We start from the raw sequence: 13,871 nt of genomic DNA on the forward strand, positions 1-13,871 counted from the left end.
TTGTTCTTACCGACTTCTGTTAACGCATCCAGTTGAGAGGTTGGGTTGGCGCATGTAGCTGAGAGGTGGGGTTGGCTATGACGTCTTGACGGACCCGATCAGACTGTATTTAAGAAGCGGAGGAGTGTTGGTTATGTCAGTTTACATCAAGTGAATTAGTGAGAACTATTATAGAAAATGTATTCCTGTGACTGTGGTAAATCTTTCACTCGTAGTGATAATCTTCGTCGGCATCAGCTCCAGAGTTGCCAAGGAGGGCCTTCAGTGAAACGGATGATTGTGGACAATGCAACAGCTATGTATACATGCAATTGTTGTAATTTGACAATTCCTATGACCCAAGTGAATTCTCACCGAAGAACCATAAGTCATAAAAATAATGCAAGTGTTCAATTATCTGAAGGTGTTCAAATTATAACGAATGCATTCAATTGCCGCATTGCTACATACAGGGTGGAGAGTTAGATTGTATCCACTGACAACATGTCTTTTTTTTAACGGGATTGTGCAGAAGGTCATTGAATTACTGGAATCGGCCATCAGGATCCATAAAAGCATCGAAGTGAAAATGGAAGTTTTGGGAATTATATTCTTCAGACTCAGATTTGAGGGACACGAAGTTATTCAATTCCAAAATAAAATAGTGGACCGTTTTTGATTGATTCCACGATGTTATTGTGGCTCAAACGACTGAATTGCATGAACGTGACTCAGGTATTTATTTTTTGTAAATTCCAACGAGATTGAATAGTAATATTGATTTTTTTGTAATGTAGGTTAGACTTGTGAAAAAATAATGTTTCTGGAGGTCAATATTAATAAATTCAGTCCAATGGGAGGACGTTCATATGTGAAGCTAACCAAATGCATTGAATGGAGGAAAGCTGAATGTTCGTAACGAACAACATTATTTTGCTTGGGCTATAACATCAGCATTATATCATGCAAATGATAGAGTGTCCGAAGATACGTCATATCTACATTTTTTCAATGTTTTAGATGTCACGGGTATGGATTTTCCGGTTAAAGTTTATTTATTTATTTATTTATCGGTCAAGTACACTACAGAATTATTATAAAATCCCAAATGGTACGTCCAAGAAAGTTTCAATTGTTGAAACCAGTCAAGCATTAGAGTTCAGTTATGAACCCAACAAGTAAAATCCTTAATATAACTATTATAATTGCTTAAAAATAAATAAACCTATTTATTTTTTATCAGTCCTATGTATCACCACAAATTATTAATAAAATACCAAATGGAACATAAAAAAAATATTAAAAAGACAAAAATAAGCTTAAAGATATTCAACACTAATGAATAATTAAATTATAAAACTGAAACGTAACTATGTCAATAGTTAATAATAAGAGTATTGGAAGATTCGAAAATAGGAATGATATTTCAATTAATGTTTACGGTTTAGAGAGTAAATTTGACAAGGGTAAAATAAAGTATGATGTGATTGGTCCATTGCGATACTCACAGAGAAGACTCCGGAGACATGTCAATTTGATACTTATGACTGATGACTCCGGTAATAGTCACTATTGTTGGATCAAAGATCTTTCAAGATTAGTTTCTAGTCAACTATCAACTCATGAAGACAAAAACTATTTTTGTGATGGATGTTTGATGTATTTTTCCAATGAGAGATTGCTTTTACGTCATAAGATGAATTATTGTAATCTCGTTAGTGAATCTAAAGCGAATGAACTTTAAACGTCCAAGCCAGCCAGTCCAAGCATAGCCCACTGACTAATAAGAAAATCTCGTTAGTACTACAACACTAACCACCAATTTTAAAATCAATCAATATGGTATGATGGTTGCGGAAAATAAATTAATGTTTGAAAACTTTGAGAGACAAATGAGGGTGCCATTTGTAGTATATGCTGATTTTGAATCAGTACTTGAACCGATTCACAAAAGTTCATACACGATTAACATTCAAACATGCCTCATATTCATTTGCTTATTTGCTAAAATTTTCATATAATGATGATTTGTCATAATTTGTGACATATAGAGGCGTAGATGCTGCTCAGAAATGTGTGAGTAGCATTGAAGATGATTTGAAAAAGATATATCAAAATCATCTCAGATACCCTATACCAATGGATGAACAAACCCTCGAAGAAGAGGAACGATTTGCTGAAGCCAGAACTTGTGGCATATGTAATAAATAATTTATTGATGGTGAAGTCAAAGTTAGAGATCACTGTCCTGTAACAGGGAAGAAAAGATCACATGCCGCTCATTCAAAATGTAATTTGAATTTCAAAATACCTATTTTTGTACCTATCATTTTTCATAATTTGAGTCTTTATTATTGCCATTTATTCATAAAAGAATTGTATAGGAACAAAGAGAAAGTTGATGTCATCCCACAAACAAAAGAGAAATATATATCTTTCATAAAACATCTCTTTACACACACCTATACCGATAAAGATGGTATGGTTAAGAAGAAAAATCTCAAAATGAGATTTATCGATAGTTATGAATTTATGACTAATTTGTTGGAGAAGTTGGGTGCAAACATATACCTCTGATCAATGTTTGGAGATGCACAAACATTCCCACAAATTGAGAAAATTCAATTTCATGAAGACAGACAATTTTAACAGATAATTTTCGTTGCCATTCAATTGGGTGAAGTTTAAAGTCCATTACGATAAACCATTATATTCGGAATTTTCTACATTAGAATTATCTGAAACAGTCATGTATAACTTTTTCTATGGATGCATCAAATAACACTTTGGTGAAAATGTCTCTTTACTTTACACAGATACCGACTCGCTCATTTTGAAAGTAAATACAAAAAATTTTTATGAATTCATGAAAACTTATATAAGTAGGTTTGATACATCCAATTACAGTATAGTTAACCAATTCAATATTCCAGTAACAAGTTCAATCTTGGGTAACTTCAAAGATGAATTTCCGAATGATCCAATCATGAGCTTTAATGGTACAGGTGCAAAATCGTATTATGTGAAATCTGTTGATGATGGATTTAAGAAAGCTAAAGGGGCGAAACGATTGGTTATAAAGAATGAATTGACATGAAAGATTACCAAAAATCGTCGAACATGGTGGTATGATATTTAGAAAGATGAATTCATTTAGAAGCGTGTTGCATGATATGTATACTGAATTGGAGAATAAAGTTGCATTATCATACCACGACGATAAACGATTTATCATTCCGAATACTACCCACACTCTTCCTTGGGGTCATAATGATATTGAATTTTATCAAAACGATCTGAACGATAACATTCGTTGGATAACGATTCAACAATCAAAAACTCAGGGGAGTCCACTGGATCAATTAATAAATTTATTGTTTGTCGAGATCAATGACTGAAATACCATTCAATGTTTTTAAAACCGGAAAATTCAATATTGATGTTTATGTAGGTATTCATAAATAAAACTGTAATGTGATATTAATGTATTGTGTGTGTATATGTATTACTTTAATGAATATAATAATGATAAAAAATTAACAAAAGATGGTCATTGTGACATGTAAAGAAAAATATTGAAAAATACAAGCGAACCAATTGACAAGAGTGATTGTGTAACTGTATCATATCTTGAGGGGGAAATTGATGGAACAAAGGATGTCATACTTCTAGCCCTACAAGCTGCAATACAATCCACAATAGGTAATGTTGCTCGCGATGTACGTCAAGCATTTGACGATAAAATTGCAGAGGCTCAGATAACTTTGGCTCGTAAATATGATAATGTTAAAAGTGATGTAGAAATAAAAATTTCCGACATAACATCATCTACAATGAAAAAATATGATGCTTTGGAACAGAGAGTTGTAGTTTGGGAGAAAAAACATAAAGTCAATTCATCAGGTGGACCATTACTGGGGTATCCAGGAATGGACATTAATGTTAGAATAATAGAACCAAAATCAGAACAAACAGATAATTGAACAAACATGGTGAATATATACCGCGCGCGAAGCGCACTCTTTCCCGGTGGCCGAAGCGCAAAACGCGAGGCCCCAACCACCGGCTCCGGGCCCCACCCACCGGCCCCGGGGCCCCACCCACCAACCCCGGGGCCCCATCCACCGGCCCCGGGGCCCCGCCCACTGCCACGTCTTGCCCACTGCCACGCACCATGTGCAGGAAAGCAGAACATGCTTCCCGATCTAGTGAGGCCGCGTTGGTTAGCACGACCCGCCAAAAGGCTGAAATTGCTAACCGACGGAGCGAACTAAAAAAAAAATATGGCCGAACTAGATGGGAAGTATGCATCTCTGGAGGAAAGGTGTAAAGCAGAGACCTCTTCGATAGAGCGGTACAAAAAGTTAGAGACAATTATGGACACATTTTTCGTAGATTTATTATAAATAAAAGATTAGTTTTAGGTTGATTAGGAATATTTAATTATGGTAGTTTCAAATTTATATTTGTAATTTTAGAAAAAAATAAATAAAAAAAACAAGTGAAATAAAGGGTGTACATTGTTTTGGTTTGGTGCACATTGAACAATGCGATGGTTGAGGCATTGTTCTTCACTTCGTCTTATTATTTTTTTTTCAATTTCAAGCTCTTCTAAACAAATATCATACAACAATTTTTGTGTTATTTTATTTCCTGTAAATAATCTCTTGACAAGAAAATAAAAAAAGACATGTTTCATAATGAAATCAACAAGTATAATTTCATATAATTCATATTGTATTTTATCCATTCAATTATCTCTTTCATTGAATATAGCTTAAGTCATTTTGCAATTCATCCCCACTCCTCCCCCACTCCATTTCAACTGTATGAAAGTAAGAATTATCTGATGGAATATTCAGTTGATCAGCTAGCTTCAACATGTAACCAGATTCAACCACCGAGCCATACGGATTCCCGGAGCCTCAGATTATTGACATGTCCATCCAAGAAGGTTTTGTTCACTCCACCACAGCACCTCACTGGATTGAGTATGAATACATGACTCATGATTATAGAGTGCAGGTGCTGCATGTTACCGGCACCGACGAAGCGGATCTTTCTGATGGCGAGTACCCGGATCCCTATGATTTCGATGATGACCCACTACCCTAGAGGGACGATGACGATGAGTCCGAGGAAGTCGAGGATAGTCCTCCACCATCCCCAATTCTCATCGAGGATAGTCCTCCACCATCCCCTATCCCGTTTGATGTGGTCCTCAATTCTGATGACGATATGTAATCGTTTCCTCGTTGGTTGGTGTACACGGGGCACTGCGAGGTTGGGGCAGTGTCTTCCTCCCTCTCCCTTATTAGTTTTTCATAATATTCACTCAGAGTTTCATGAAGATCGTCATTCTTGTTGCTTTTGAATTTCAAACACTGAATTGTTCTACATTTACACTTCACCCCCTCAATTTTTTTTCCAATATAAATATAGCATCAATCCCAGTTCTACATCATTCTTCCACAATGTCGAGTGCTGATTCCACCACCGAACCGATTAGTGTACCAGAGTATTCTATGTCGAGTACAGGACCCATCCAGGCATAAGAAATAGATTCAACGTTCGATCATTTCAGTACAACCTTCGCACAATTTCTGCAACGCATCTATGATCTTCCTGATGATTTCACAGAACGTATAGAAGAAGGTATGCAAGAGGAAGTAGATGCAGAGTTAGAGATGAGTGTCGACGAGTTAGACGATCTAGAGGATAACGAGCTAGATGATTATGCGGACGATGTAATTAGTATATCGTCTGATTCAGATGATTATGAAAACGACATCATCAGTATATCATCAGATACAGATGATTCAGATGACGACACCATCATCATTGTTTTTGATGATGAGGAGCTTTAGTCCATACCATTGCATGGATTAATAAAAAACAGCTATTTTCAGGGCTACAATTGAAGACTGAAACAAAAACAGCTCTTTTCAGAGCTATCATTATACTTTCAAACATAAACAGTTTCATACCATTGTTAACATTAGGTTAACATAGTCTCAAACAAAATGTATGTAAAAGTACCATCATCCCACTCTGTAGTACTCATCATTATATGCATATATATTCAATGATTGACAAATTGCCAACTTCAACTTTCAGTTAAAGTAGTACTCATCATATGCACAGATACTCAATGACTAGCAAATTCCCAACTTCGACTTTTCAGTCAAAGTAGTAATTTGTCATATAATGCACAGATATTCAATGACTAACAAATTTCCAACTTCGATTTTTTTAGTCAAAGTAGTCATTTGTCACATCTGTGAATACTACTACTACTGTTTGTATGAATAATGTAGCTTTGAAAAGGGCTGTTGTTTTTTCGCAAGCATCGCACCAATTCTGTCCCATTTCCATCATAGAAACGGTGTTGTGGGTGTTGATATGATGATACCACCCTTCATTGTTGTTTCTAATGGAGTAAAAACGAAAACAACACCAACATAGCTTTTTGATGTTGTCATCAATTGTTCTGATCTGCACATGTGCGTCCATCACGCAATATATATCCATGGGATCTTCTAATGTGTCGGTGATGTTGAGCAATCGGAGACCGATTCTCAAAGCACCATCACCTTCAGATGAATCAGCTACAACCCCTTCATCATCGCCTTCACCATCCACGACCCTCTCAAGCTCCATCACGTCAACATCTTCGTCGCTTTCGTTAGCCTCGTTTTCATCTTCGTCGACTCCAAGGTCAATCTCCTCTTCATCGACTCCAACATCTTCTTCAACTATCACTTCCTCTAGCGGAATGTTGGCATCCACCATCATCTGACTCGCCTATCCAATTATATGCATCAACAGCAGATATTCTATTTAATGCAGCAACTATTTTTTCAGTATTCAGTATTCTCACAGTTGCAGAGTGAATGAATGAATTTCAGGATCGCAAGTCGACTTATATGAATGTATAGGTAGTGGTAGTGGTACGACCCCCACTTATCACTTGATTCGTTTTGAGTGGGAGAGAAGGATATAGTATCTCAAAAGATAAGTTGGTATGATGAAGTCATGTTTGTGAGAAAGAGAAGTTCTCCCACTATACTTTCACAATTTGTATAAATAGACAATGTCGGTATAGGAGAGAGAGCAGTCAGAGTTTCTATAAGTCATCTCTTAATATTTCTAATCGAATTAGTAAAATGCCATTTCCAAAAGAGTGGAATGAAAAACCAAAAGTGTGCGTCTACCCAATGATGATTACGGGGGCTATTGTGTGCTACTTTTGCCAAATAGGTAGACCTAAGGAAACAATTAATCCATGCACTGGTATGTGCAATGATTGTGTGTCGCGGATTCAGCTATCGCCTCCATCTCATCCGCTGAAGCGAACAAAATCAGAATATCGTCAGCAACAGTCACAGTGCCTGAAGTGTTCCGAACCTATAATATTCAATAATATGGGTATATGCAAAAATATTTGTAGTACATGTGCTGCTGTTCCAGCTCCGCTGCAACGTTGTTTGCGTTGTGATACATACTCAATAAATTGTTGGAATCATGTATGCACTACATGTAGAAGTACTCGGGATCTATGTGAGATGGTTGGTCAATTCTACCCCCATTTGTACAGAATAAACACACGTATGCATACCACGAAGATCCACCGACTGATGAGCAGTCCTTCTTCACCAGTTTGGACGGTACCCATCGTGACAGAGAGTGTACACGTCTGCACTCCGTGAAGTTCCAACGACCACTGCTTGCTCGTATCGCCTTCAGTCAGCGCATCGAGTTGGAATTGGTGGTGGGGATTATCTGTGGTCGACGCATCCAGTTGGCTTCGACCTTGAACGACCTTGATCTACCTCACACCCTTGACGTACGTTACATGGCGGCGACTAAGTCAAGATGAATTTAAGGCAGTGTTTTGGATTTAAACTTGAATGACCTTCATTCACACTCTATATTTTCACCACCTTCATTGATTCGCGCGGCTATTTCGAAGACATTTTTTACCTTTGAAATGACTTCTATATACGTCACACGATGTCGACAAGGTGACTTTGAAGAAGTGTTTTGAGTTCGACCTTGAACGATCTTCATCTACGTCATACCCTTGAACTACGTCACAAGGAAACGTGGACAAGGCGACAACTTTGAGGTAGTGTTTTTGCTTTAACCTTGAATGACCTTCATTCACTCTCTATATTTTCACGAAATTCATTGATACACATGACTATTTCGAAGACACTTTCAATTTTGAAATGACATCTACATACGTCACACGATATCGACAAGGTGACTTTTAGAAGTGTTTTGAGTTCAACCTTGAACGACCTTCACCTACGTCACACCCTTGTCGCGGTACAAAGCAACTTTGAGGTAGTGCTTTGGGTTTGAATAGTAGCAGATTACAGCCGTTTCTGGGCCTACCCCCACCACTATGGCGTATTAATTCTTTTTTTGTTGTTGTTTAGTAACATCAATGCGATGTGACTTTGAAGTGTCTGGAGCATTGATCACTCAGGATTTTTTCATATGAGATTTTGTGTGTGTGTGTGTGTGACATAATGACGTAATTACATTTGGTTGGTATGTGTAGTGTGAGAGAATGCACGGTACAGGGTTTATCATGTGCGTGTCTGTGTACAAACATAAGTCTGCATACTTCGAAGATCCTTCAAGTAATGAATGTTCCATCGGTGTGAGCCCACCAAGTTAGTAGTGGTGTGACGTCACAGCAGCAACCGTTCAACGTTAGGAGAGCGAGATGTTCACTCCACGACGTGTGGCTGAGTAATGCGTATTCATCAAACAACTTCATACAAACAATAGTCGAATCTCTGAAAGCTATTTCAATTGATGATATGCTAGGGAACTTTTTTTGAAATATGATGTAAAAAAAATACATAATAAATTATAATGTTTTTCGAATGAAAGGGAATGATCAAATCTTGTACCATTTTATTCATATTACGGGAGTTAAAAAAATGAAATGAAGAATTTTATCAAATTTCGAAGCTGTTTATTGTATAATAATGTCTGTCTAAACAACTGAAAAGGCCATTTTCCCATAAAATATCCAGCAAAATCCTGGAAAGGTTTCAAATTCCATTTTTTTCGAAAAATTTTTCTTCGGTTTCTAGCTCAAAAATGAGTTTGAAAGTGTGATCTTTTAGGTATATTTTCAGCCATAAAATCCGAATAAAACATGAATGAAATCTGAACGATGTACGCAAAAATCGCGATTGCAATCTTGAACGGAAGCTGCTGATGACCTCAATGGATGCTTCTTTGAGAAAAGCCGATTTTCCTGTCTAAACAACTGAAAAGGCCATTTTTCCATAAAATATCCAGCAAAATCCTGGAAAATTTTCAAATTCCATTTTCAAAAATTTTTTCTTTGGTTTCATATAAAAGACGACGTCCTTGAAAAAAAGTCTCATGCCATGAGACGATATTCACAGGCGTTCTAGCTGAAAAATTAATTTGACAGTGTGATCTTTTATGAATATTTTCAGCCGTTAAATCCGAATAAAACATGAATAAAATCTGAACGACGTACGTTAGAATCGCACACACACACACACCACGTGACGTCACAGTGGTGGGGGGAGGCTTGGAACCGGCTCAAATCTCAAGGTCGCATGAGTCGGTCTAGGTCATTCACCCCACGTGACGTCATAATGGTGGGGGAAGGTATGAGTCAGTAATTAGGTCACCCTAATTATGCCATTTCGTCGTTAATGACGTCATAGTGGTGGGGGGAGGTTTAGAACCGCCTCAAATCTTCTACTTCCAATCTTTGCTTTGAGTGCAAATGGGAAAAAATGCAATGTTACTTCATTGAATAACGAGGCAAGAGTGATTTTTATTTGTGAATGTTTCAATATATTATCCCTTCTTCACGCAATTCTTCAATTTTGAAATTATTTCATTGTTGTGTCCAGTAAGGCCAGCTGCCTTTGAAGACACGCATAGTTGTAAATGAGCAACCAACTCTTTCGATAAGTTCCAGTAGACACAATGCACTGGTTTGGAATCATATATTATCTGCATTCCGTTTCGATTGACTGTGCCACCAATTTCAGTTCTATCTCTCATTGAAAATTGACGAGTCTAGTATAAGTTTGATAACTTCACGAAATTTTTTGAAATTTATGTTTTTGGAACCATTCTTCAATTGGTGTTGTTTGTATGGAGAATTCGGTACTTTCAATATCTTTGAATGTGTTTGACGAATTTGTTCATCGTTAATATTTTGCAGATTCTTCAAGAATATTATATCGTATAATTGTGGACTACCCGAAACTCATATTTTTCGACTACTACCAAATCCAAACAAGTACCTACTTACTTGCTAGAAACCAGCTGAGTTGTAGTTGCATTGTGATATCAGTAAAATTCAGAGTTGTTAATTAGCAGTGATCACATATCATGAATCAGTTTACTGACGCTGAAATGGCTGGAATGAACTTCATTTATAAATTAGCAAATGGAAATGCGGATTTATCAGAGACAGATATCCTAACAGAGTAATTCCATGTGCTAGAACATTTAAAACGCTACATGTTTTAACATTCAAAACGCTACATACTAGAATATGTTAAACTAGAAGTTTTAATAAAAATGTAGTTGGAAGACCAGAAACTGTAACTTGATGTGATTGTACAAGATCTTTTCAATAGTATCAGGAAGATTGTACAGCGGTTTAAAGTCAGTCCAAAAACCATTTTGAAAGTTCTAAAAAGGAACTTTCACTACCCATATCACATATAGCAGTTCCAAGCTCTACTACCTTGAAAGTTTCAAATGAAATTAATGTATTAAGTGGTTGATTCACAAATATTTTATTTACGGACAAGGCGATTTTCCACGGTGCTATTGGCAACAATTTTCGCTTAAACTTCTATATTAGATGTGAATGACTTGATGAATATAATAATTGTGACAATTGTAATAAGAATGCCCCAGATCATTTTGTATGTCTCGACAATTATGAATCGATTGCATTGGACATTTGTTAATTCCCAACTCGCAGTCCAGTTGAAATAGATTTCTATTTTTCATTTTATTCCATGTGGTAAGTTTTTAGAACGAGTTAAAGTGAATGTTTTGTTAAAATTCCCGAAAATCTAGTTCTTAAGAAAATACAGGAAACCAGAAATTTTGTAAGTTTTGTGCTTATCAATCGGCCGAGTGTGATCGATAATTCAAGCCGAAGGCTGTGCGCTTGATTTTCACTTGCTATCCTCCAATCCACGTTATGAATCACACGTTAAAAGGTAAACCTCATTAGTCCTTCACCTGCACAAGTTTCCACTTCTGAGGAATTTCGTTAAAAGGGGTGAAAATACCTGGTTAACGGAAAAAACATATTCTAAACATATTTTAAACATATTCCAGGCGGAGACGAATCGAAAATCTTTAAAAACGGTCCAGCCGAGTTGATAGGTGTAACTAACAGGATTTTGGCGACTTTGTTCCATTCTTGTACGATTGGCTTCTTCATAAGGAAACAATCCTTGGCCGTCACTTAATTACCTAATGTGTCTAGAGCTGCGACAGTTTTTTATAAAACCCATTGCTGTCTGAAAATATGATCAAATAGTCTTTCTGATGTTTTTCTATGATAAGAATGCTATCTAGTAACTTTTATTTTGAAAATATGAACTTGATATTACCGAAAAATCTTGTTTTTGTTTGAGGGTCGTTATTTTATTAAATGAATCAGTAAGTAAATCGTTAAAGACTGCGTGACCTCGGGATCTTTGGTATGGGTCATTCGATTTTGACTTCGCCAATACCAAAATATTTGGTTGAAAATTTACAGAAATAATCGAGGGCTCAGTGATGTTCCAGGCGACTCATATTGGGCGAACCTATTGTTCGATAGATTCCTTTAAATAACAACGCAAAAAACAAACGCAATAGTGATTATGAGAGTTTTTTGCTAACCTGAAAGAGCTGGGTGGCCTATTCGATTTTGTTTTTTGTTCCAAATAATAACCTTTCCTTGTCCCTCGGTGTATAAGGCCTCTGTGTTTGAAGTGGTTTGATGGATGGTGGTGCAAAGTTATTGTCGGCCATTTGGGATTCTGGAACAATAGATAAGTGAAATACCATTATCTTGCTAAATGATAATTGATTTCAGTTTGTAATGGAACTGAGGAACTACTTGTCATTTCATGAATCTATTAAAAAATTTTAGAAAAACATTTCATGTTAAAAGAAATTGATTTTTACAGTACAGTTAAGAAGATTAGATGAAAACACCAGAGCGATCTTGAAAAATTGAGAAGACTGGAGGAGTAATACTCCGAAACTGCAGATTTGAGATCTTCGGAAAGAATTGATGTCACTGACCTTTTCGACTGAATAAAATAAGTTCAAAACCAAAAAACACAGAACTGTCATCTGTGTCACCAAAATTGGCATCTTCAGGAACTGATTTCAGTTTTCCTGACAGGTAGCCATCTTGCCAGAAAATCAAATTTTATTGGTTCGAGAATTGGTTTGGTTTATTTAATCAAACATTCGTGAAAATGCATGAGTTCCAAAGCTATGATGAAATTTTTGAATTTTTATCAATAATTCGATTCAGAATATAACCTACAAACACAGAAATAGGAATGTTGAAAAAACAGATAGAACTCGCCTTCTCATATGAAATATTGAAGAAGTACATCTGCTGTGTTTACTGTTTATGTTTAGTAACCCAAAATATATCTTCGAGTCTCCAGGGTGTCCGTGTAGGTATTTGATTTAGAATATAATCTGGTAGATTTCAATACCATTCACTTTTGTTGCTTAGATGAGTATGAAATGAAACCCTCGACAAGTTCATACATTATTACGAAAAATTGAGCCATATTTTTCCAAAGTTGCAACACAGTAAATTACTCAGTTTCATAATATCACATCTGTTATCATTATACAGAAATTACGCAAAATCATAAGTGTATTCAGTGTCAGAACTTAAAAAAAATAGTAGGCTATATAGTTGCTGTGCAAGTCACATAAAATTGATTCATTGAATGAAGTTGCAAACTGTTTTTATGATTAATACTATTTGAAAAAGTATAATGCAGCAAGATTTCACAGGTGGAATAATGAAACATTCTTTTTCAAAAATAGTTTTATTAAAATGTGAAGTTACTATAGATCTTTCGAAACTACATGTAAGAAAATAAATATCGTAAATTATACTTATGTATCACTCTATTACCATCTGCTTACCTCTTATAGCTAATCTAGCTTCATTTATAATTTCCGCGCTGGTTTTTCTTTGGGGTGGCTCGTAGAAAGGCAGAGACACCTTGCTGATTCCTAGGGATTTCATTTTGTCGCCGTCACTTCGTACTTTCATGTCTTAGACTTTCACATTTTACTGGAAGGTGAAATTTTCCAATCTGGAAAAGTAAACACGACACTATTCGTCGATACCCTCGCGATTTGAGTTCTTATTCTGATGTCGATTCAAATGAAATATTCTACGAATTTGCTTACCAATTACGTGTTTCATCGCAAGAAAACAAGCCTCTACTGAGAATAATAAAACTATTGATTATTACAGTAGAAAGGTTCAGAGCGGCATGCAAAGAAAAATCGATATTTGAAGTGGAAAAACTATTTTGTCAGGTGGTCTGTTCTAACTAAAGTCATTGACATCATCGAATATTGGTATGAGTATTTGTCACATTCTGACATACTTAGGGTGATTGAGTAGTTATACGCTCGCTGGTTTACTGACTCGTTCACATAATATGACTTCATGAGTGCAGACAAATTCACTAATTCTAGATCAACTCAATATATTTGTGAATAATATGAACGAGATATCAAGTAAATATATATTTTAGGTAGTAGGTTAATTATTTCCATGTTGACCGACTTTATATGTGGTTTTTAATTAATGGCTAAGG

The 13,871-nt window shown here is 36.0% G+C and overlaps 1 protein-coding gene across 1 annotated transcript; it reads right to left on the reverse strand.

The window, feature by feature from the left end:
* Positions 1–11,922: 11,922 nt before the first annotated feature.
* LOC141485846 (armadillo repeat-containing protein 2-like) lies at positions 11,923–13,629 on the reverse strand. Its single transcript, XM_074183394.1, has 3 exons — positions 13,456–13,629; positions 13,186–13,336; positions 11,923–12,044 (listed from the first exon to the last, which is right to left on the reverse strand). The coding sequence occupies exons 2-3, from the start codon at positions 13,313–13,315 to the stop codon at positions 11,923–11,925; spliced, it is 252 nt and encodes an 83-aa protein (XP_074039495.1). The 5' UTR covers positions 13,316–13,336; positions 13,456–13,629.
* Between the last annotated feature and the right edge of the window lie 242 nt (positions 13,630–13,871).

This window comes from Leptinotarsa decemlineata, unplaced genomic scaffold, assembly GCF_025532065.1.
Source record: "Leptinotarsa decemlineata unplaced genomic scaffold, Ldec_3_MD MMD2_tig00026340_RagTag_RagTag, whole genome shotgun sequence".
Taxonomy (NCBI): Eukaryota; Metazoa; Arthropoda; class Insecta; order Coleoptera; family Chrysomelidae; genus Leptinotarsa; species Leptinotarsa decemlineata.